Raw genomic sequence first — 22,944 nt, 5'->3', positions numbered from 1 at the left:
TACTTGGAGCAGCAAATATGTAAGAAAGGGGAGAAGCATCCAAATCCAACGTCTCACAATGAAATTTTGGGGAAGTGAAATTATGGAGGAAACGTACCAACCCAGACCAAATGATGTTTTGAAATAACATTCAGGAATTAAGCCAATGGGCCGGCTAATGTGGGTCTTTGAGATCAGAACAATAATCTTCTTCACTGCTTGCCAAGATCCATTCATTCTTCAGGAAATTCAGGTTGAAATTTCAGACTAATCTTTTATTAAGTACAGACTCTCAAAAATGTAGTAAATAATAAAAGGCAGGCTTTTCAGGGTCAAGGTCAACTCCTCTCAATGGATCTGAAATAACTACCAAACATAATCTCAAGTCCCTGTTGAGGTGACACAACTTTTGAAAGCTTTCTCCTTGAAAGTAAAAGTATGGGCAGAGGAATGGAGATAGGAAATGCAACTTTACAAAAATATATATTGTACAATTTACCTGGAGAGGGAAGCAATATAGGAATGTGCAAAAGAGACAGCATTCTTGGCAAGGCAATATCCTTACAATAGAGAACGACATACTTTAGTAAAGGAGAACAGGCCCCTATTTTCCTACCCAAAATAAATAGTGTTGCAAACAAGATCAAAATGTTTCCAGGCAGGATCATTTCTGACTCCGGTCCTCTCACAGGGAAGTATTAAGAGAAGACAAATGAGGCCTCTCCCTGCACAGATCAGCAAATTCAAATACTGCAGCAAGTCAAACAGTGTCACACCATCCTGGCTCCAAAAGGGATTTTTAGCTCCAGTGATGAAATTGGTTCTATTTGGAAAGTCTAAAACAGGGGTGTCAAACTCAATTTCATTGAGGGCCGCATCAGCATTGCGGTTGCCCTCAGGGGGCCGGCTGGGTGTGGCCTGGGTGGGCGTGGCCTACTGGGTGGGCATGGCTAGAGTGCATATGGCCTACTGGGTGGGCGTGGCTTACTGGGTGGGCATGGCCAGCTCTACATCATTCGCATCAAGGGTGCCTATGGGGGCCTGGGCAGGAGTGGGACAGATCTGAGGGTCTCTGGCAGAAGGAGGGTCTCTGGGCCAGGGCCAAGGCAGCGGGGGCCGTTCCCTCACTGTTTCCAGGATGGCTTTGCGGGCCACATGAAACCACTTTGCGGGCCGGATCCGGCCCCCGGGCCTTGTGTTTGACATGTCTGGTCTAAAACAAAGTTTGGTTCTGCTGCAAGGAAGGGCACTATGAGCAATGGGAGCTGTGCAGCATAAAGATGCTTATCAGGGAATCTCAGAAGGGAAGAAATTCACTGATGGGGATTGTAGGTGATGCATGGATAGGATTTCTCACTCATTTACTCATATTTCTTAGATGCACGTGACATGCACAGAGTGTGCAAAGGAATAAATGGAAAAACTGCCAGGTACTACACTTCTGCTTTAAACTTAAGCTCAGAACAAGATTCCCCAAAGGTCTGTATTCTGGATTTTTACAGTTCTGAGTTTGTGTCCACCCATGGTTATGTCACACTCCCCCAGGAAGTCTGACACATGCTCTTTCCATCCCCAAATGGCCAGTGTTATCTAACTGTGGCTACATTCTGAGTACAAAATCAGTGTTTCTAAATCAAAGGAATAGCAGGCCTTGAAGATTCAGGAAACCAAGATCTGAAGAGGGAGAGGCCATGAGAAGTAACTCTGTGAAAATTGGCTTGTAAGTGGACCACGTGGCCTCCTTTATGCTGCAGCTGTTTGGCCGAAAGAGTGATGAGGGACAGCTGTGCCATATTTCAAGATCAATGGGTCGATTCAGCCCTCTTGCAATGGGGGCTTCGGACCCCCTGGCAGCATTAGAGCTTGCAGAATATCAGAGAGGGAGATGATGCCCTTCACCACGTCATTTTCATCTACCACAACCAGTCGATGAACCTGTTGGTTACAGAAAGTTTTGTGAGGGCCTATTTTACACAATGAAGAATTTGGTGGTCATCCACCAAAAGGAAAGGAAACTGGCACTGCAATAATCTCTCACCGCAGTTTTCCCAACGCTCTTTCTTGGGTCACTCAAAAGCTTCCCAAATTTTTTCTGTGGAAACGAAGAGTCCCCTCCTTCAGTTAGTATGACTATGGTATTACACCACAGTCACATAAGAACCAAATACAAACCTACTAGACATCTTCAGTTTTAATCTCAATTAGAGAGAGTAAAGCAATGTAGAGACCAACTTCCATAATAGCTGAAAGTACTGTATTTTATGAGTACTTTCTGTCTCCATCTTGCCACAAGAACATCTCTTTCCTTTGTTAAATTTACCCAAGTGACTAGTGTGTGTGTGTGGGGGGGGAATTGAACTTACCTCGGCCTCTACTAGTCTGTTGATTATTGTCTCCAAAGTCTCATGCTTGTAACATTTGAGCACACCCTCGAAGTACTGCGAGCGATGCTGCAATGCCTTGGTCACTGTCACATCCAGATTATTGTAGGTTTTTTCTGCTGCCAGATTCTGATAATAGAGAGATGAGAAGATGAGAAGATCTAGTGCAGGGTTGTCAAACTCAATTTCATTGAGGGCCACATCAGCATTGCAGTTGCCCTCAAGGGGCCGGGTGGGTATGGCCAGGGTGGGCGTGGCCTACTGGGTGGGCGTGGCTAGAGTGCATATGGCCTACTGGGTGGCCGTGGCCAGCTCTACATCGTTCGCATCAAGGGTGCCTATGGGGGCCTGGGCAGGAGTGGGACAGATCTGAGGGTCTCTGGCAGAAGGAGGGTCTCTGGGCCAGGGCCAAGGCAGTGGGGGCCGTTCCCTCACTGTTTCCAGGATGGCTTCGCGGGCCACATGAAACCACTTCACGGGCCAGATCTGGCCCCCGGGCCTTGTGTTTGACATGTCTGATCTAGTGGCACAGCTGGTGTTCACTGATTCCAACATTTTTTCTCTCTCCACACACCTGCTTTGATGAGTTTGAATTGATCAAGTGTGCCCACTGTCTACACACAGAAGCTGCCTAAACCCAGTAACGTTTTCATTATGAAGAATCAATACCATTTTTCAGCCATCATATGAATAACATGCAATCGATTATCAGCAAATATTTGCACTACCACATCCTACAAGACTGGGTCATGTCCTACTGAAATTTAAGAATTTTCCCCAGGAGTAGAAACACAGAGGACAGAACAATAAGCAATACACCAAATCTCAAATGATCCAAGCTGTATGCTACAAATTAAATGAAGAGGATGCCAGCATTAAACCCCCTCTCGTTTTCTTTCTGGTTCCAGACACAATCAAATTTCATCAGTTGGATTTACCTAGATAGGATAAAAGCATGTATGGGTAGCCCTCATTTAGCAACCATAATGGGGAAATTGTGTGGAATTTCATATGGAAAATCACATGACTGCTACTGCATTTATGATTTTAATTCACCCTTCCTTTCCCCCACTTCCCAGAATGTTCATCCCAGTGCTGTGATAATTAGTAAGAAGGAAATTAGTGCTTGTATTTACGTTCATTTGGAGAGGGATTAAAAAAGAGTAAGCAGGCATACAATGGGAATGCACCAGTACCAACTGATTCCTTTTGATGTGTATTCCCCATTGTGTGCCTGCTTACTCTCTTGTAATCCCTCCCTCTCTAATCTCTCTGCTCTGTGAGGAGAAGGAAGAAAAAGATAGGTCAAGCATAGAAGAAATTGCCTAATTAGATTGCTTGCTTAATCAATCTCTCTGCTCTGCTGGTGTGTGGGGAGGTAATAAGGCTGGGCACAGGATGTGTACTGACTGTAATGAACACATGACTAAAGGACAGATGCTGTAAAGGTCATAAAATCATGTCTTGGTCTCAAAGTTATTTTTTCAGCACTGTTATAACTTTGAACAGTTGCTGCACGAGGCATTCAGTAAGTGAGGTCTACTTGTATAACTAAGGCTATCTGATCTCTTGGCCTCTATGCCATTAAACCAGGTCAGTTCCATACGGTCATCACTTCTATATCCAATATTATACCAGCTTCTGCCCAAAGATATGGATTTTTTTCAATATTAAATCTCCAATGTATTTTGAGGCCCCCCCAAAATATAAATGTTTACATAAATATCTGTCTGCTGACAAGGTGAGGCTGGCAAATTAATTAAATTTATCAGCTTAGCTTTCAAACTGGATTTCAGATAACATAAGCTTGTGTTTGATAAGCTAAGGTTTTGTGTTTTTTTTTTAAAAAGGAAACTGGGTAAGCCAATACAGCACATTTTACTCCTATAATGCTGTAAGCAACTTTTTTTTTACCAGAAATACTCACAATGACATCAAACTTGGAGTAAATATCCACAACCCGCCCTGAAAAAAACAGAGAAAAGCCATAGTTCAGTATTTTGCATTGCTTTCCAGCCTAAGATCAGGAAAAATGTACTTAAGTTGGAAGTAACCAAGAAAAACTTCCTGCTACAATGCAGAGTCATAAATGAATGAGCTCATCACCTTGCCTCATGCACGTAACAAGATAGAAACTGGATATACTTGAAAAAGTGTCTCTACTAGATCAATGGCTTAGAGAGCCACATAAATCAACCAACCTATATTCAAAAGAAAAATAATATGTGATTACTACATAGGGGTAAGAATACCCTCCTAATTTCCCATCTAGGGCAGTCAATAAGAAAATGTATTACCGTATATACTTGAGTATAAGCCGAATTTTTCAGCCCACTTTTTGGGCTGAAAAATTCCACTTCGGCTTATACTCCAGTCAACAAAAAAACTTACCGAGGACTTGTGCGCGGCCGAGGCTTTGGTGCTTCCGGGATCGCGCGCACCTCTCCCAAGCCACCGCCGTCCGAGACCTGCCGAAGTTTGGGGAGGTTTGGGGAGGTGCGCGCGCACCTCCCCAAACCTCCCCAAACGTCGGCAGGTCTCCGTTCCTCCGCGCCCTGCCTGCCTGCTTCTTTCCGCAGCGGAAAGAAGCAGGCAGGCAGGGCGCGGAGGAACGGAGACCTGCCGACGTTTGGGGAGGTTTGGGCGCCTCCCCAAACCTCCCCAAACGTCGGCAGGTCTCCGTTCCTCCTGCCGACGTTTGGGGAGGTTTGGGCGCCTCCCCAAACCTCCCCAGGTCTCCGTTCCTCCGCGCAGACCTGCCGACGTTTGGGGAGGTTTGGGCGCCTCCCCAAACCTCCCCAGGTCTCCGTTCCTCCGCGCAGACCTGCCGACGTTTGGGGAGGTTTGGGCGCCTCCCCAAACCTCCCCAGGTCTCCGTTCCTCCGCGCAGACCTGCCGACGTTTGGGGAGGTTTGGGCGCCTCCCCAAACCTCCCCAAACGTCGGCAGGTCTCCGTTCCTCCTGCCGACGTTTGGGGAGGTTTGGGCGCCTCCCCAAACCTCCCCAGGTCTCCGTTCCTCCGCGCAGACCTGCCGACGTTTGGGGAGGTTTGGGCGCCTCCCCAAACCTCCCCAAATCTCCGTTCCTCCTGCCGACGTTTGGGGAGGTTTGGGCGCCTCCCCAAACCTCCCCAGGTCTCCGTTCCTCCGCGCAGACCTGCCGACGTTTGGGGAGGTTTGGGCGCCTCCCCAAACCTCCCCAAACGTCGGCAGGTCTCCGTTCCTCCTGCCGACGTTTGGGGAGGTTTGGGCGCCTCCCCAAACCTCCCCAGGTCTCCGTTCCTCCGCGCAGACCTGCCGATGTTTGGGGAGGTTTGGGCGCCTCCCCAAACCTCCCCAGGTCTCCGTTCCTCCGCGCAGACCTGCCGACGTTTGGGGAGGTTTGGGCGCCTCCCCAAACCTCCCCAAACGTCGGCAGGTCTCCGTTCCTCCTGCCGACATTTGGGGAGGTTTGGGCGCCTCCCCAAACCTCCCCAGGTCTCCGTTCCTCCGCGCAGACCTGCCGACGTTTGGGGAGGTTTGGGCGCCTCCCCAAACCTCCCCAAACGTTGCCGGGTCTCCGTTCCTCTGTGCCCTGCCTGCCTGCTTCTTTCCGCTGTGGAAAGAAGCAGGCAGGCAGGGCGCAGAGGAACGGAGACCCGGCAACGTTTGGGGAGGTTTGGGGAGGCGCCCAAACCTCCCCAAACGTCGGCAGGTGTCCGTTCCTCCGCGCCCTGCCTGCCTGCTTCTTTCCGCTGTGGAAAGAAGCAGGCAGGCAGGGCGCGGAGGAACGGAGACCCGGCGACGTTTGGGGAGGTTTGGGGAGGCGCCCAAACCTCCCCAAACGTCGGCAGGTGTCCGTTCCTCCGCGCCCTGCCTGCCTGCTTCTTTCCGCTGCGGAAAGAAGCAGGCAGGCAGGGCGCAGAGGTCCGGAGACCTGCCGACGTTTGGGGAGGTTTGGGGAGGTGCGCGTGCACCTCCCCAAACCTCCCCAAACTTCGGCAGGTCTCCGGACGGCGGCAGCTTGGGAGAGGTGCGCGCGATCCTGGAAGCACCGAAGCAAGTCCTCGGTAAGCTCCGGGCGGTCACTTGCTTCGCGTCTCCTGAGGGAAGGGGGGGCGACTGGAGCGGGCGTGTTTCCTCGCCTGCTGGGCGCCGCGATTTGCCCGGGGAACGCGCGGGCCCCGAATGGCAGCGTGGAGCGAGGAAGCTGACAGCCAGGGCTTCCCCGAGAGCCGCGGCCACACAGGGTATTCCTGTGTATTCAGGCTTGCAAAATGGCGGATCGAGCCTCTGCTGGCGGCAGAGGCTTGCAGAACGGCGGATCGGCTTATATTCGAGTCAACAACTTTTTCCATTTTTGGGGGGTGAAATTGGGGGTCTCGGCTTATACTCGAGTCGGCTTATACTCAAGTATATACGGTACTACTAAAATATCAGCCTTCCACAATAGTTACTTGGCAATTTTACCACCTGAAGTCCCAGATAATGGGAATCTGTGGGACACCAAGTTACAGATTGTTATTATTTCAGAGACAGTTCTTCAGCAGTTGCCATTTGTCTCTAGTACCCTTCACTAATAAAACTAATAGCATTTGAACTCTGTTCCTCTTAGATGCCTTCATCTATTCCACAATGCTGCTTTTCACCTGATTCATCTACTACAGGCAATGCAGAGACCCGGTGCTGTACAAAGATGCCCAGCGCTACATAGATAGGCGTATTGGTGTGGACCTTTGCAATGTTGTCGTAAGTACCAATCTTCAATTCCTCTAGGGTTTTGGTCATGAATTCTGGCTTAGGGAATTCAGCAATCTGCGGGACCACAAGAGAGAGATTCTAACAGCAAGTTGAAGCTTTGTGGGCAAAAGAAGTAAAATGGCATTTCACAGCTACACAAAAAGCAATGGTCCACAGAAAAGGGACACAAATCTCAGCAATGCGTAACAGGAAAAGCCAAGCTGGCTTGCACTGAGAAGTACTCACAAACAGCTTGAGGAATTTGAGGATGCGCTTGTGTGTCAGGATGTACAGTGTGTTGCCTGACTCAGGGTCAATGACAGGTAGCCGGTGGATCTTGTTTTGAATCAAAGAAGTCACAGCATCGAACAGGCTTTACAAGAGAAGGAGGAGGAGCATATCAAAACTAAAAAGACCACTCAGATGTCTACTTTATCCCCTTAACTCTACAAAGGGTGTCTCTCAAGCTCTGGTGGGGGTGGATTACAGATACGAAAGCAGGAAAAAAAAGAGATGCAGCTGGGATTCCTAGATCTGTCCTCAAATCTGAGAGATCAGATTTCATACAGGTAGAGGTTTCTGGGATCTGCTCTAATTTATATTCCACCATCCTCCAAGACTCAAGAAAAAACCTCAACACATAGAAATGCTCCTCCCTCTGAGGTTTTTTGCCTTTGTGGAACCGGGGTGGGTGTGGCCTGCGCGTGGCACATCCGGCCCGTGGTCCCCCAGTTTGTCACCCCTGATCTATACCTTCAGAGGCATAGAGATCTTCTGCTTTAAATTACTTATGTGATCCTTTCCCCTTCTGAAACAAAGAAGAGAATCATTAGAGAGAGGATCTTTTCAGTGTCCCCAGGACAGGAGAGGGCAGCAACTTGTAAGTTATTTATTTGTTATTGTTGTTGCAACAGCTGCCCGAGAGAAGAAAAGGTGCATTATTCATTTATTTATTTTATTTATTTTATTGGATTTGTATACCGCCCTATTCCCGTAGGACTCAAGGCGGTTTACAGGGCAGTTAAAACCATGAATACAAAAAATTAAAAACAAATAAAACAATTAAATTAAATTCAAGCCCCAAGAGTAAATCTAAAACCCAGTTAAATTAACAACCCCACAGTCTGGGGTTTTTTTTATGAAGTTTTTCACCTTAGAAACAACAACAAAAAATCTTGGCTGATGTTGGATATTAAGCAGAAAGGAGGATAAGAGTGAGAGGAATCATTTCCCCTTCTACATCAAGCAGGAAAAGGTCTTGGATAGGCCTTAACGTGCCCTGAGATGTTTGCCAGTATATAGGACGTGTATGTATCTACTAATTTAGCTTTTTTCCCCCCTTACAAATGATTTCATCTTTCAAAAGATTTAATAGCAAGGAGTGAAGCGAGGAAAAAACATGAAGGTGTGATTGTGGACAGCTGTGGTTTCTTGTCCATGGTAGGAGGAGATAGCAAGACACTGCATTGCCATTGCATTCATTAACCACCACAGTAGTTCTTCACATTCTTATTAAGTGTATATAAGCGAAAGGGAGAGTGGGAGATGTGTGAGAGGAAGATGTGGCGTAACTAATAGCTACTGTTAAAGGGCTATTAGTGTGTTTACAAAACAGTAACTGAGCAGGAGCCTAAAGAAGGTGTGCCATTTCGCTGTATTTCCCCCAATTCTTCTATGTAAGACAGAATCTTAATAGGCAAAGGAAACTTCCAGATCTTTGAGAGACAACAAACCTGACAGGTGTATCTATTAGCCACAGAGCTCTGAATGCACAATCCTCAGTGCGTGTGTATAAGAGGTGCAAAACTGAACTTCTGGTCTGATTTGCTTGGAGGAGTCAAAATAATAGTCACAATAACTTGGCACAAGATGCCCCAAATCCAACAGGTAGAACCAGAAGAAGGACAACTGAGTATGTCCCTTGGCCCTTCCATTGCTCAATGGACAAGACATTAAGAGCTGAAAATTTAAATCGAGTGTGGCAGTATTAAGGGCATGATAGCTAGGGGAAAAACTCTGTGGTGTCCCCCTTCCCTTTGGGGCCTTAGGCATGTGCCTATTTTCCTTAGTAGTTAATCCAGGGCTGACAGGAGATAATCCACAGGTTAGGAGTGACTGAAAGACAGACTAAACTGTAATGCCTCCAGAAAACACGAAGCGTGCCAGATGGGAAGACTGGCAGGAAACATTTTAGCGGCACTTCAAAAATACAGATGCAGAGTAGCAGACAATCCCATGTGGGTGAAGCCTCCTACCTGGCATTGGGTGAAATGCAGACCAGTGGCTTGAAGGAGTCCTGCAGATAGACTTCTGCAAGAGAAAGGGAAGATCATTCAGCTGTGTCACTTTAGGAAGACAGAAGAGAAAGTATAAAAGTACACCCTGGATGACCTGCTGGTCCCCCTGCTGGTGACAGCTCAAAGGCCCAAATCTGGTATACAATCAGATGCCTAGGAGGGAAAAGAAGGACTTCCAATATCTGGAAACACCCAGCACATTTTTTCCAATTTCTTCACCAGAAATACCCCATATTCTCTTTGCCCCATCATAATAAACCCTTCCGCCATTACCTCGCCATGTTTCAATCTTGTGCTCTTCCAGCTCGTAAATCTGCACCTGGACACACAAGAAAGAGCGTTAGGGCTAAGTGCAACGAATAACTTCCACCCATGCTGGGTCAGTGTGTGCTCTAGCTTGCTGAGGATGGAATTTAATCTTCCAGGTGTCATACAGTAGATGCCAACCTGGCAGGATCAGGGACATGTTCCAACTGAGTAGGGCTTTGGCTGCAAAGAATGACAGCGCAGCCCCTCTTCAATAGTTGTTGCAAGACAAGACGTAAGCTTCTCCGGGTGCTTCTCCAATCCAGGTTTCATTGCCCCCAGTTAGCATACTTGTCATATAACCAGTGCTTTTTTTGTAAAAGAAAAAGGTGCCGGAACTCACACGTGTCATACAACCCGCCTTGCCTATCCTACAAGGTTCCATCCAAAAAAGGTGCCGGAACTCCGTTCTGAGCGTTCTATGAGAAAAAAAGCCCTGCCTATAACTAAGGCATTTTGGCCACACTGATCTGCATCTTGTACTGTGAGAGGTTGAGAAAGAAGATGAGTGCTCATTGCTATTGTATCTCAGGATTCCTTATAGACTGATATCTCTCCCCACCCCCAGCTTATTTGCTCTCCTTGGAAATCCTTGTAGTCAAGGCTGGATGAAGCCTCGTTACTCAACTACCACTTCCAAAATGAAATTCACTCTTTACATGAGATGCTTCACCATATATATACCGGTATATATATTTCTTTAATAACTGAAAATTGGAAACAAACACTTGCAATTCTCAGATGGGCAAAATTTCGCGGTTGTGTTAAGGACCACGTTTCAACCAAGAGCTCCTTTAATGAAGACAGAAGGGGATGGATGAGAGTGCTCCAAGGGCACTTACCAGGGCTGATTTATAGTAGCGATGAAGGATGTTGATGAAGTCTGTGATTGTGAGCATTCCTGTGAGGGGACAGAAAGTGGTGTGAAGAGGTCACCCTAGCCTAGGCGTTGGGAGGAAGAAGTCAGGGTAAGAAGATGAGGCAAGAAGGCCCTTACCCACAAAGCTTTGTTTTTTGCTGTCCCAGAGTGGAGCAGCCCGCACACCATTGGTCACCAAGGCAAAGAAGGCTTTCTTCACCTAGAAGCCACACAAACATAGGGCTGTGACACAGCATCCGTACACTTCCTGAGAAAAAAGTTACATTAGCTTCCCAAATCTGGTGCCCTTCCGACGTCTTGGGTTTCATCGCCAAAATCCCTCGACTCAAATCTAGGCAGTTTTGAGGATTATGGAAGTCACAATCTATCAGTCTAGAAGGCACAGAATGGGAAAATCCCAAATTAAAAGAAGGATCAGGAACAAGAATCTCACACTTTTCAAGAATTTCAGAGGGGTACTTTTGTCAACGCACTATTGTTCACTTTGTCAGCTATGAAAAGGCTAAGCAACACATACAAAAGATTGCACTACTGCTGTGAAGAGCATCTTATTTTGCATTTCTTTGGCTCCTATCTAAACTCCTATCTAAAGGGAATAGAGAGGGGTCTGCTGGTCTGGTCTGCTCCTGAGATTACCCTGCTCAGGAGCAGACCAACATTTTTAATCTATAAAATATAGATTAAATTATTTAATCTAGTATCTCATTTAGATACTAAGCATGTTCGTATGTTTATTTAAATAAAAAAATACAAACATGTCTCTAAATGAGGAGTCATGTTTACTGGAATCGAATTCATACTTAGCCATGGTTGAAGTCAAACGGCGGTATACAAATATAATAAAATAATAAATAAATAAATAAATAAATAAATAAAAAAATAAATAAATAAATAAATAAATAAATAAATGTAGGCGTTAATTATATGACAGAATTCACACCGTGCTAGAATGTAATCTGGTTTGGTGGCTTTTAACTGGTTGCGATTGATTTAATAAAACATGGTTTAAAAAACCACGGTAACATAGTTTGCAAACCAGGTCAGTGACACTATTCTGCCTAAAACTAGATCCAAACTAGATCAAAATTTAAAATTTCATTACTAGTTTTATAAGGTTTATCACCTCTTTAAAAGCAAAGGTTAGCATATTTATGTCCACAACTTTGCACTCAAGCTGCCAGAGGTTTTATGACCCTGGAGCATGTACACACACATACAAATCCTCGCAAAATTTTCTAGAGAGTTTTCTACATACAAATACAGAGACTCTCCCTCTATCTGTTGGTAGCCCCATTTTCCTTTTCTTTAGTTGAAGGAAATGAAGGTTTACTCAGGCATCCCAATTCCCTAGAAAACTTCTACTGCTACTGCTCTGCCCATCGAACCAGGTTGTTACCCACCTGCAGAGATGTATCAAATACAACAAGCTTGGAGCTTGTTGGAATGAGGTCATAGCAGCGATGTGACTTCATGAAGCATGTGTATATGCCATTGTTGGAATCGCCATCTGTTCAGGGAAGAAAAACTACAAGATATCCCTTAACAAAATAACATCGGAGCAGAATAGCTCACACTCCTAAGAAGCTTAAACATATCAGAAAATCATACTATATCCATTCTATACGCTTTTTTTAAAAAAATTCAACCTGTTAAAATCAAGCATATCTGAGTATTTTGCACAACCCACTGCTATTTGCTCAATTAAATCCAGTATCTTTCAGAAAGAAAAGACAGAACTGAAGCTTCATCCCAAGTGCTACAAGTTCAGTTCTCTCCTCCTCTAACTTTCAGCAGAAACTTCAATTTCCAAGATCACCTTCAAGGCTGTAAGGAGGAAATTAGTTTGCAAAGTTAGAAGATGAGAGTCTTAAAATGCCCAGGCCATACAGTCTGCTTCTGGAAATTGATGGACAAGCTTAAATCACTATGACAGACAAAACAGTTGCTAAAGATAAGAGTCTATTACAACAGAAAGTGGATTTCCAAGCTCAGAATCCACCAATCTACTTGGCAAATTCCTAGAAGAAAGTAACAAATTGCAAACAGTTCTTGTTTGCAATTTGTTTAAATTACTGCTTTTATTTACTGCTGTAATCTTATTGTGGTTAAGGGAGTGGACAGAATAAATATTTGCAATAAACTACACACAGGGACCCAAACTGAAGAAAATCTGCCATAAACCAGTCTTTGTGCCTCACTCACCTTCCGATAAAGGCAGTTTTTTCTCCAACCCACCTTCGGCTACTGCGCCCTAAAAAAACAGGGAAAGATACAAATCAGGATGCACTGTCTCGACATATAATTCCTGCAATATTGTATGTTGATTGTTTCTTAAAACATAATATATAATAATTAGGAACACTATATCAGTTAAGAAATCTTATTGATGATATTTTTTGATTGATTAAATCTGAAAGTATCTGCACATGAGGAGCTTTGGAAATAACCTAATTTGTTTTGAAAGAGATTTTAGTATATTAAAATAGAATTGCTTCCTAAAACAGAGGGGGAACTGCCTTGTCAAAGCTGAATTGCGTCACCTGTTTTCCAAAGTACAGGTAATCCACAAGTTACAACTACAATTGAGCCCCAAAATTTATATTGCTAAAGTGAGAGACAATTGTTAGATGAGTTTTGCCCCTTGTTACTTTTCTTGGCACAGTTTCTAAGTGAATCACCACAGATGTTAAATGAGTAATATGGCTGTTAAGTGAATCTGGCTTCCCCATTGACTTTGCTTGCCAGAAGATTGCAAAAGATGATCACATGACCCCGGGATAATGCAACTGTCATAAATGTGAGTCAGTTATCAAGCATCTGAATGTAAATCATGTGACACGAGGATGCTGCAATGGTCCTAAGTGTGAAAAAGGTCATGCCGCTTGGGGGGGGGGGAAGCCCTAATAAGCAGGCATATACATAGAATGAAGGCTATTGCTAAGCACATTGGTTTGTGCTTAAATTGTAAGCCGCCCTGAGTCTTCGGAGAAGGGCGGGATATAAATGGGATTAAAATAAAAAATAAAAATAAATAAATAAGTCACTTTTTTCAGTGCCGTTGTAACTTTGAACGGTCGCTAAAGTAACTGTTGTAAGCTGAAGACTACCTGTATTTTAAAAAAGATCCTATTTTGTTCGAAAAAAAGAGCATCCTTCAATTTTTTAAAAATAAACTACTACCTGGATTAGCTAGCACAATCTAATTTATATCCAATCCACACAATCTAATTCTCATCCAAAATATCTAGAATGTCATTCCTTCTCACATACTAACCCAGCTATAGCTGGAGATATGCCAACAAAAAAAATATCCTGAGCAAGTAAAGGAGAAAAAGAAGTGCAATGTAGCTGGACAGCACTCATAAAGCTGTAGATCTTATCTCACCACTATTAATTACCCTTATCTATTTCACAGGAATGCTACGGTAAAATACAAAACAAGGATACTTGTTTTGGTAGAGTCTTCTACCAAAAGTTTATTCTCAACAGTGGAGAGACAGAACTGTGTTCTCTATGACTTATTTCCTGTCTCCCAGGATAATGTTACATCTTCCCACAATTAATGTATCTGTGCCATTTCCAAGAATGACAAGGTCCAGCTGTGAATACTTCCAAGCTGTAAAGTTGCCAGCATAGCAAACTCTTGATTTAATGCATCTCAGCTCAGTAGATTTCAGCTATAGTAGACTAATAGGCTGTGTTCTGAAAAATTCAGAAGTACAAGGCACACTATTGAGAACAACCATATTTATTGCAATTGTTGGGTGTCTGCTTTACAAAAAAGGAGGATTCTCCAAACAGTGGGAAAACAACTGTGTTTATAGAAGCTGAGGGCTATAAGGCAGGAAATTGTAGGGATCTGATTTGCTGGCTAGTTTGGGTAAGCTAGGCAGGTCCTCTTTATTGACCTTAGGTTATTTCTGTTGCTAGACAAAAAATGACCTTTTCAGCAGGACAGCAGAGCTGGGGAAATCCATTGTGAAGAACAGACATGTCAAACACAAGGCCTGGGGGCCAGATCCGGCCCGCGAAGTGGTTTCATGTGGCCCGCGAAGCCATCCTGGAAACAGTGAGGGAACGGCCCCCACTGCCTTGGCCCTGGCCCAGAGACCCTCCTTCTGCCAGAGACCCTCAGATCTGTCCCACTCCTGCCCAGGCCCCCATAGGCACCCGAGACGAACGATGTAGAGCTGGCCACGCCCACCCAGTAGGCCATATGCACTCTAGCCACACCCACCCAGTAGGCCACGCCCACCCTGGCCATACCCACCCGTCCCCCTGAGGGCAACCGCAATGCTGATGCGGCCCTCAATGAAATTGAGTTTGACACCCCTGGAGAAGAAGATGGAATGTTGAGGTATCAGCAGATGGTGGATAGAATTTTGGGGTTCTCAGCTTGTTACTAAAGTATGTCGGGAAAGGCCAGGGGCTCTCGATATAAACCTAATAAGAGGCCCCTGGTTAATTTTTTAGCTAAATTTTTTAGGGGGTTGGGGAGGGGGGTGGGGGGTAGTGGTTGTCTGGCGGTGGGGGGTAGCCAAACAACTTTGTTGCAGGCCAGGCCTGGGTCTGACGGCGTTCGGGGGGAGCGGGTTGTGGTTACATCTGGGGCTCTTGAGCGGGTCGTGGGACTACCAATTCCCACGACGGGGAAAGGCAGCAGGCGGATAGACAGGGGGCCATATCGTAACCGGGAGGGCCGTCTCCGCTGTCTTCAAGCGGTGAGGCGCTCCGACCCTCTGGTTCTTCCCCGAGGTCCCGGGAGCGGGGATGTGCAGCCTCCTGAGCTCCGGCTGGTGTACCTGAATGCCAGGTCCGTGGTTAATAAAGCTCCCCTCGTTAGGGATTTAGTTGAGGGTGAGCATGCGGACCTGGCTTGCATCACGGAGACTTGGTTGGGCCCAGAGGGTGGGGTCCCTTTGGTTGACCTCTGCCCACCAGGTTTCCGGGTGCTACACCGGCCACGAGCTCAAGGTAGGGGTGGGGGAGTGGCGGTTACCATTAGGGAGACCTTATGTCCGCGGGAGGCCACCGTTTCTCAGATAGTCGGGTGTGAGTCTCTCTTCATGAGATTTGGTCCTGGGGCGCAGTTGGGCTTGCTGCTGGTGTACATTTCGCCTAGTTTCACAGCGGCAGCCCTGCCCGAGCTGCTCGATATCCTCTCGGGTTTGGTGGTTGAGTTTCCCAAACTTATAGTTTTGGGAGACTTCAATCTACCATCCCTGGGAGGTTCATCTGAGCTAGCTCGGGAGTTCATGGCTTCCATGGCGGCCATGGACCTGACGCAAGTAATTTCAGAGCCAACTCATGAGGGAGGCCACACCCTTGACCTGATTTTTTTATCTAGACGGTGGTTGGATGATCTAGGTGGGGGCTCTCCATTTATTATGCCCCTGTCATGGACCGATCATCATCTCCTGCGGCTGGTCTTCCGCTTTGCCACCCCCCGCCGTGGGGGTACGGAGCCAATTAGATGGTACCGCCCCAGACGCTTAATGGATCCTGATAGATTCCAAGCGGCGCTGGGGTCCCCACCTGCCTCCACTGCTCACAGCTCGGCTGATGCCTTAGTGGAAGCCTGGGGAAGGGCAGCCACTGAGGCACTTGACCGGGTTGTACCCTTGCGGCCCCTGACCCGGCGCAGATCCCAGCGAGCTCCATGGTTTTCCGCGGAGCTCCGGGAGATGAAGCGCCGGAAACGGGGCCTAGAGAGCTGCTGGAGGTCTAGCCGATCCGAACCCGACCGGTTGCGGTTAAGAACCTATATTAGGTCTTATCTCGCAGCGATGAGGGTGGCGAGGTGTAATTACTTCTCCACCCTCATCGCGTCCGCAGATAATCGCCCGGCCGCCTTGTTTAGGGTGACTCGCTCACTTCTCAATCAGGAGGTGAGGGAGGATCCCTTGCAAGGTCGTGCCGAGGAATTTAGTCATCATCTGTCGGATAAAATCGCTCGGATTCGGACCGGTTTGGACTCCAGCTGGGCAGAGTCAGGCGATCAGGACACGGGCGGTCTTGTCAATGTTATCTGGGAAGAGTTTGATTCTGTGACCCCTGATGAAGTGGACAGGATTATGGGGAGGCTGAGCTCCTCCACATGTTTGTTGGACCCGTGCCCTTCCTGGCTGGTTTATGCAGCTAGGGAGAGGACACGAGGCTGGCTCCAGGCGGTTATATCTGCTTCTTTGAGTGAGGGTTATTTCCCCACCGTCTTGAAGGAGGCGGTGGTGAGACCTCTCCTCAAGAAGCCTGCCCTGGACCCAGCCGTTTTGAACAACTTTCGTCCAGTCTCCAACCTTCGCTTTCTTGCGAAGGTTGTTGAGAGTGTGGTGGCGCATCAGCTCCCTCTGGTCCTGGATGAAGCGGATTATCTGGACCCCTACCAATCGGGTTTCAGGCCCGGGTACAGCACGGAGACGGCATTGGTCGCTCTGGTGAATGATCTCTGGAGGGCGCGGGATAGGGGACATTCCTCTGTCCTAGTCCTATTAGACCTCTCAGCGGCTTTCGATACCATCGACCATGGTATCTTGCTGCGGCGTCTCAGGGGATTGGGAGTGGGAGGCACAGTTCTTCAGTGGTTCTCCTCCTATCTCCTGGGACGCTCGGAGTCGGTGTTGGCAGGGGGGCAGAGATCGGCCCCTAGGTCTCTCGTTGTGGAGTTCCTCAGGGCTCGGTTCTCTCGCCTCTCCTGTTCAACATCTATATGAAACCGCTGGGTGAGATCATTCGTGGTTTTGGAGTTGGGTATCATCAGTATGCCGATGATACCCAACTTTTCTTTTCGACCCCAAACCACCCCAGTGATGCCCTCGCCGTGATGTCCCGTTGCCTGGAGGCGGTTCGGGTCTGGATGGGGAGGAACAGACTTCAGCTCAACCCTGACAAGACTGAGTGGCTGTGCATTCCGGCATCCCGGGACATTCCAAATGTTCCATCTCTTTCTATGGGGGGTGAGCTCTTACCCCCCGTGGATAGGGCTCGCAACTTGGGAGTCCTTCTAGATTCACGGCTTACTTTGGAAGAGCATATAGTGGCCGTGACTAGGGGGGCTTTCGCCCAGGTTCGCCTGGTGCGCCAGTTGCGGCCCTATCTGAACCGGGATGCCCTGTGTACAGTCACTCATGCGCTCGTGACCTCTCGCCTTGACTACTGTAATGCTCTCTACATGGGGCTTCCCTTGAAGACCACTCGGAGGCTCCAACTGGTACAGAATGCGGCCGCGAGAGTTGTCTTGGGAGTTTCCCGGTACTCCCATGTTACACCTTTGCTCCGCGAGCTGCATTGGTTACCAGTTGTCTTTCGGGTGAGGTTCAAGGTGTTGGTCACGATCTTTAAGGCCCTACATGGCATGGGTCCGGGTTACCTCAGGGACCACCTGCTGCCGGCATCGACTCCCCTCCACCCTGTGCGTTCCCACAGAGAGGGCCTCCTCAGGGTGCCGCCAGTCAGGGAATGTCGACTGGTGGCCCCCAGGGGGAGGGCCTTCTCTGTGGGGGCTCCGGCTTTATGGAATCAATTGCCGGTGGAGCTCCGGATGGCACCAGACCTTCGAACTTTCCGTCGGGGCCTGAAGACCCATCTGTTCGAATTAGCTGGTCTGGCCTGATGGGGGATTATGGGCTTTTAATTGTTTTTAATCTGTACTTCTGTTTTAATTGGGCATGGATTTAATTCTTTTTAATTTTTGTATAGTGTTTCTTATGTATGCCCTGTGAACCGCCCTGAGTCCCACCAAGGAGAAGGGCGGTATATAAATCAAATAAACTATAACTATAACTAACTATGTTGCAATTCCTTTATTTGGGCTGCATTGTCAGCTTCTATTCTTTGGTTCAAATGGGATTGCAGAGGGCATTGTCTGGGGAGAGGGAAAAGTCAATTTGGGTCTGGTAGAATTAAACAAAGAGAGAAGGTGAATTTGATCCTGATCAAGTCTAAAAGATTGGGAAGAAAAGAGCACAACCTCAATTTTGTTACAATTTTGTTACAATTTTGCTACAATGTGAATTTGGACTTGATTCCATCAAGCAGTATTCAATGTCTGGTGAAGTATTCTCTGAGGTTTGAAGGATTTGGAGTCAGTGATGAGCACAAACCATAAAGCTGGTCAAGAGTTAACACCAGAGGGCAACATATTGTAGCGATCAGAAGATAAAAGCAATTCTTGATGACAGAGAATGAGATAGACAAAGAGTCTATGGCTTGTGAAAAGGGAAATTAGAAGAATGAGGATATGGAACTAGCAATGACAATTGTAAGATATTACGGGATGGAATTATCTCATCCTGAAATCCAGCTTTATCACCACTATTTTCTTGTTTTTAGGAGATACTGAATGACACTTTTGCAAGGTTCAGTTAAAATTAGAGAATCATTTTCTTCAAACTGATTACTTGTCCAGTACCATCACTGAAACCCAATAAAGCAAAACCTTACTGACAACTATTAGTAAAGTTTTCACACGTAGATGGGTGCTTAGGGCTCAGAAACATTTCACTCGTTATGCATGTTGTGATTCAGGGTCAGCCTGTGGGTTCGGCAGTTGGGTCGGACGACTCAGAGGAGGAGGAGGAGGGTGTTGAAGAGCTTGCTGAGGGGATTGGACAGCTTGATGAGAGCCCCCAGCCAGGCCCCTCTCATCTGGTCATGACGCAGACCCAGCTGTGTGAGCCTGACAGCGTGGATGAAGATGACCCACAGCTGGCCCTGTTCAAGGACGCCCGACGCAGGAGGCAGTCAATCAGGAGTAAACAGAGGAAGGCAATGGGGCTCCTCGGAAGGAGGCAGAGAGAAGCCACGCCCTGAACTGTATTTAAGGGGGAATGCGTGGGAGGGCTGGTTTGCTGAAGGCAACCGCTCGAAAAGCTCCTGTTTCTTGGTTCATGTCTTGTTCTATTTGTTTTTGTAGCAATAAATTTGGCAGGCGTAATTCCAGCCTCTTGCCTTCTTGTAAAAGGGGTTGTCCCTGCCTTTTCTGCAGGGCCGGTAGCAGGCTGGTACAGAACAATGCAATGGCTTTAACAAATATCCCTTTCTGTAACAGATATGCCTTCCCCCCATCAGTCCATTAAATTGTGGGTTCAGCGTATACTCTATGTACTGGACAGCTTGGTTATATACTGTAGAGCAAAAGGAGGAAAGGTTAGTCTAAACAGTCAAATCAAAAGCATTGTGGAATCTAAACACAACTCAAGTTGTTGTAGGGTAAGGTGGGCAAGGGTCACAGATCTTTGCGTAGCAGAGCATCTCATGTAAAAAAAGAAACAAAAAAGTTTTCCACGTAATAACAAGATAAATTACCATGTATTTTGTGAATAGATATCTATAAGCTGGTGTCATTTCAAGATTTAAAACTGAAAATCCCAACGACATTGGAGCTCAACATCCCTATGTGTGCTACAAATGCAAGTGTAAGTTCCAAAGTGAATTACTGTTTATCTTTTCCTCTCAATTTTATATGACTGTAGATCTGAAAAAAGTGGACCCTGCACTTGTGGGGAAAAACACTAGATAGAAAAAAAAAAGAATTAAGTATCTACCTTTATTTAATTCTAACACAAATAACCTCAGCTTCCCTCAACCTGAAACCTACCAGATCTGTTAGAATTGCTACTCTAACTATTACATTTCCAACAAATCTATATAGCGGGAAATGCTGGATTAGCCTCAAACCTTATTAGCATGAAATCTCACACAGGTCTGAAATATAAACATAAGCTTTTTTTTCCAAATTCCAGGATTTCCTATAAATTGTTCGATGACCTGATGAAGGGTTAACATAGGTTAGCCATTGCATAATCAATTAAGCAGAAACTTCCTTGCCCTTTTCCTTATCTGCATAGTGCTAGCAGTACAATCTTCTTATGCCTGTCTCTTCTGAATCCATCTACCGGTAATAATCTGGTAATCTGGTTTTCACATGCAGCTTTGTTCTTAGAAATCTTTCCTGGGGCTCTAAAATGTCTGGCTGTAGTTCTATGACATTATGATCCTTCCATAGAATTATTTTATATGATGCATCATGTCTTCTAGTATCATCTTCTCCTTCCATAAATATTTGCAATGCTGTATTAATGTTAGTCTACTATAACAGCACATATTCATAAACATTTAATTATGGAACACAAAGAGGGTCTGACTCAAAAGTAAAACCCAGAATTTTGTAATCTGCAGAAGTTTATCCTTTCTATTAAAAATAAGGTTTTAAATTTGTTTAGGTTTTTTTTAATTTACCATGAAGAGTTTTTATTTATTTTATAAGACTGAGTTCTAGTATGCTTTGGTTGATGCTTAGATTAAAATTTAATTAAAGTAAGTGGGTAAGATACTTTTGTTTAAAGAGATTCCAATATATCTTTACAGATGAAAGCATGGCCTCCTGATGTGATCAAGAATTGCTCTCTTTTAAGGTAGGATGAATTATAGATACCATTAAAATGGCAAGACAATGTCAAATAACAAAACAACTTGAGAACCTGCCTCAGAATGAACAATTTTACAAATTTCAGCCTAAGTTATAAAATCTCTAGTTTGTCCCATCTCTGACAGCTTTAAGCAAGCCCCTCTTGCTTAATGTTCTTTATTTATGCCATGGGATAACTTTGACACACAGTACTATATTTTCTAATAATTATCTATAGCATGGGAAAGAGGTTTTATCATTTAAGATTCTGGCTGTAAAATCACAAATACATACACAAGTCTATGTGCATGTTTCTTTTTTGCAGTATGGCTTTTGGAGATCACATAGAGATACAGCCTTTTCTTTATAGGTCATGCTGTAGCAGCCTGTTCCAAACTTGACTTGCCCAAATAAATTTGAAAGTCAAACCCATTGCAAAACTCCAGCAGAGAACTGTCAACCAATGCAAAACAAAACCTTTTTATGGCATTAATCACTTTTCCAAAATAAGGGGTCTGTCATTCAAATAATTTATTAGACTGACATCCTTCCTTTCATCGAGGAGCTCCGCACCAAATTCCCCCCCAAATACTAGACTGACTGTGAGAAACTAACTACAGTAACCTCAAATCACTCAAGTGAGCTGCCATGATTAGAATCAAACCTAAATATCAGCGCATCATCTTAAGTAACATAAATACCATACTTATAAACGTACATATAAACATATATCCTACTCCACTTCAGAAGGCACTGTAAACACCGGACCACCATTCAAATGCAATCATCGCTTACAGAAAAATCTGGGCTGATTTGCTAGCCCTATCCAACGCTATAGCAAAAACAATATATTCACTATTTAAGTGCCAAGTTTATAATATCCATCTGGACCCAACCCCAATAGCCCCGATAAAACATACTACATTGGGATACCACAGGTTGTCATTAAAATAGAAGACTCACAAATGAAACACAATCCGGTACAGGGAACAACTAAAACTCTTTCCCTAGGCATTACTATCCGCTTTCACTTACCGCCTCCATTACCGTGTCGCTGCCTCCCCGCGCCGGACTCTGAGAAAGGCAGGCAGCTCCACCCACGGTTGCCGTCCCAACATGAAACTCAACTTCCGTCTTGAAGCCGAACTGCCCTCAGTTCCGCCAAGAAAGGCGATCACGTTAGCGGAAGTGGATACAAGGAAAAGGAAGAAATGTTAGTGTTTTGTGTGGCAACGTTGGAAGATGGTCTTTTGCTGCCTCTGTAATGTCATGCTCTCGAGGTACTGACATCTCCTGCTCATTAGAATTGCATTAATGTGGTGCCCACAACCGCGTCAATACAACTTCTTTTCCAGCCCGTCTGAAAAGAAATTGAATTTGCACGTTTGTTTTTTTTAATTCGAGATAAACCTCGTATTGAAAAGGTGCACGTATTGTTGCCTTTTGAAGCTATCCTATTAAAAAGATTTACTAACTAAGAAGGGTCTTGATAACAACGAGCCCAGAAGTGCAGCCTTATCTTCTATACTGCATCCGGTTTTGGTCACCAGGAAGTAAAAAAGATGTTGAGACTCTAGAACAGGGGTCTTCAAACTTGGCCCTTTTATGACTTGTGGACTTCAACTCCCAGAATTCCTCAGCCAGCCCTGGCTGGCTGAGGAATTCTGGGAGTTGAAGTCCACAAGTCATAAAAGGGCCAAGTTTGAAGACCCCTGGAATAAGGAAATACAAATACAAAGTGCCGCCGGTTTCCCCGCCCACGCGCACAAGAACTACAGCTTTCAAAATCGGGCAGATTAGAAGAGGATCTGCCTCCTCTCAACGCTTACCACGGGTGTCAAACTCGTCGCGACACGACACGTATCGCGACTTTTTTTTTTTTTGCATTGCCGGGGCTAGGGTGGGCGCGTCCTCCGTATGATGCAACCGGCCCATGGGCCGGCAGTTTGACATCTCAGTCAATGAGTTTACTGTGCCA

The 22,944-nt window shown here is 45.8% G+C and overlaps 1 protein-coding gene across 1 annotated transcript; it reads right to left on the bottom strand.

The window, feature by feature from the left end:
- Positions 1 to 239: 239 nt before the first annotated feature.
- Positions 240 to 22,499, bottom strand: PRKAG1 (protein kinase AMP-activated non-catalytic subunit gamma 1). The gene is made up of 12 exons (XM_081317278.1): positions 22,002 to 22,499; positions 12,764 to 12,812; positions 11,962 to 12,068; positions 10,679 to 10,760; positions 10,524 to 10,582; positions 9,649 to 9,694; positions 9,334 to 9,388; positions 7,325 to 7,451; positions 6,988 to 7,153; positions 4,288 to 4,325; positions 2,343 to 2,489; positions 240 to 1,914 (listed from the first exon to the last, which is right to left on the bottom strand). The coding sequence occupies exons 1-12, from the start codon at positions 22,008 to 22,010 to the stop codon at positions 1,795 to 1,797; spliced, it is 1,005 nt and encodes a 334-aa protein (XP_081173404.1). The 5' UTR covers positions 22,011 to 22,499; the 3' UTR covers positions 240 to 1,794.
- Between the last annotated feature and the right edge of the window lie 445 nt (positions 22,500 to 22,944).

The sequence above is a fragment of the Vipera berus genome (assembly GCF_964194415.1).
Source record: "Vipera berus genome assembly, chromosome: 2".
NCBI lineage: Eukaryota > Metazoa > Chordata > Lepidosauria > Squamata > Viperidae > Vipera > Vipera berus.
Note: the sequence above shows the minus strand (reverse complement) of the source record. Positions and strands in the feature narration are given on the sequence as shown.

What these genes read in the sequence shown, in the direction of transcription:
- PRKAG1 (XM_081317278.1), bottom strand. An exon ending in GCTACTATAAATCAGCCCTG is followed by an intron (nt 9,695 to 10,523) that starts GTAAGTGCCCTT and finishes TTGTGTGTCCAG; the next exon opens with GTGCAGATTTACGAGCTGGA. An exon ending in ACTCCAAGTTTGATGTCATT is followed by an intron (nt 2,490 to 4,287) that starts GTGAGTATTTCT and finishes CTCTATTATCAG; the next exon opens with AATCTGGCAGCAGAAAAAAC.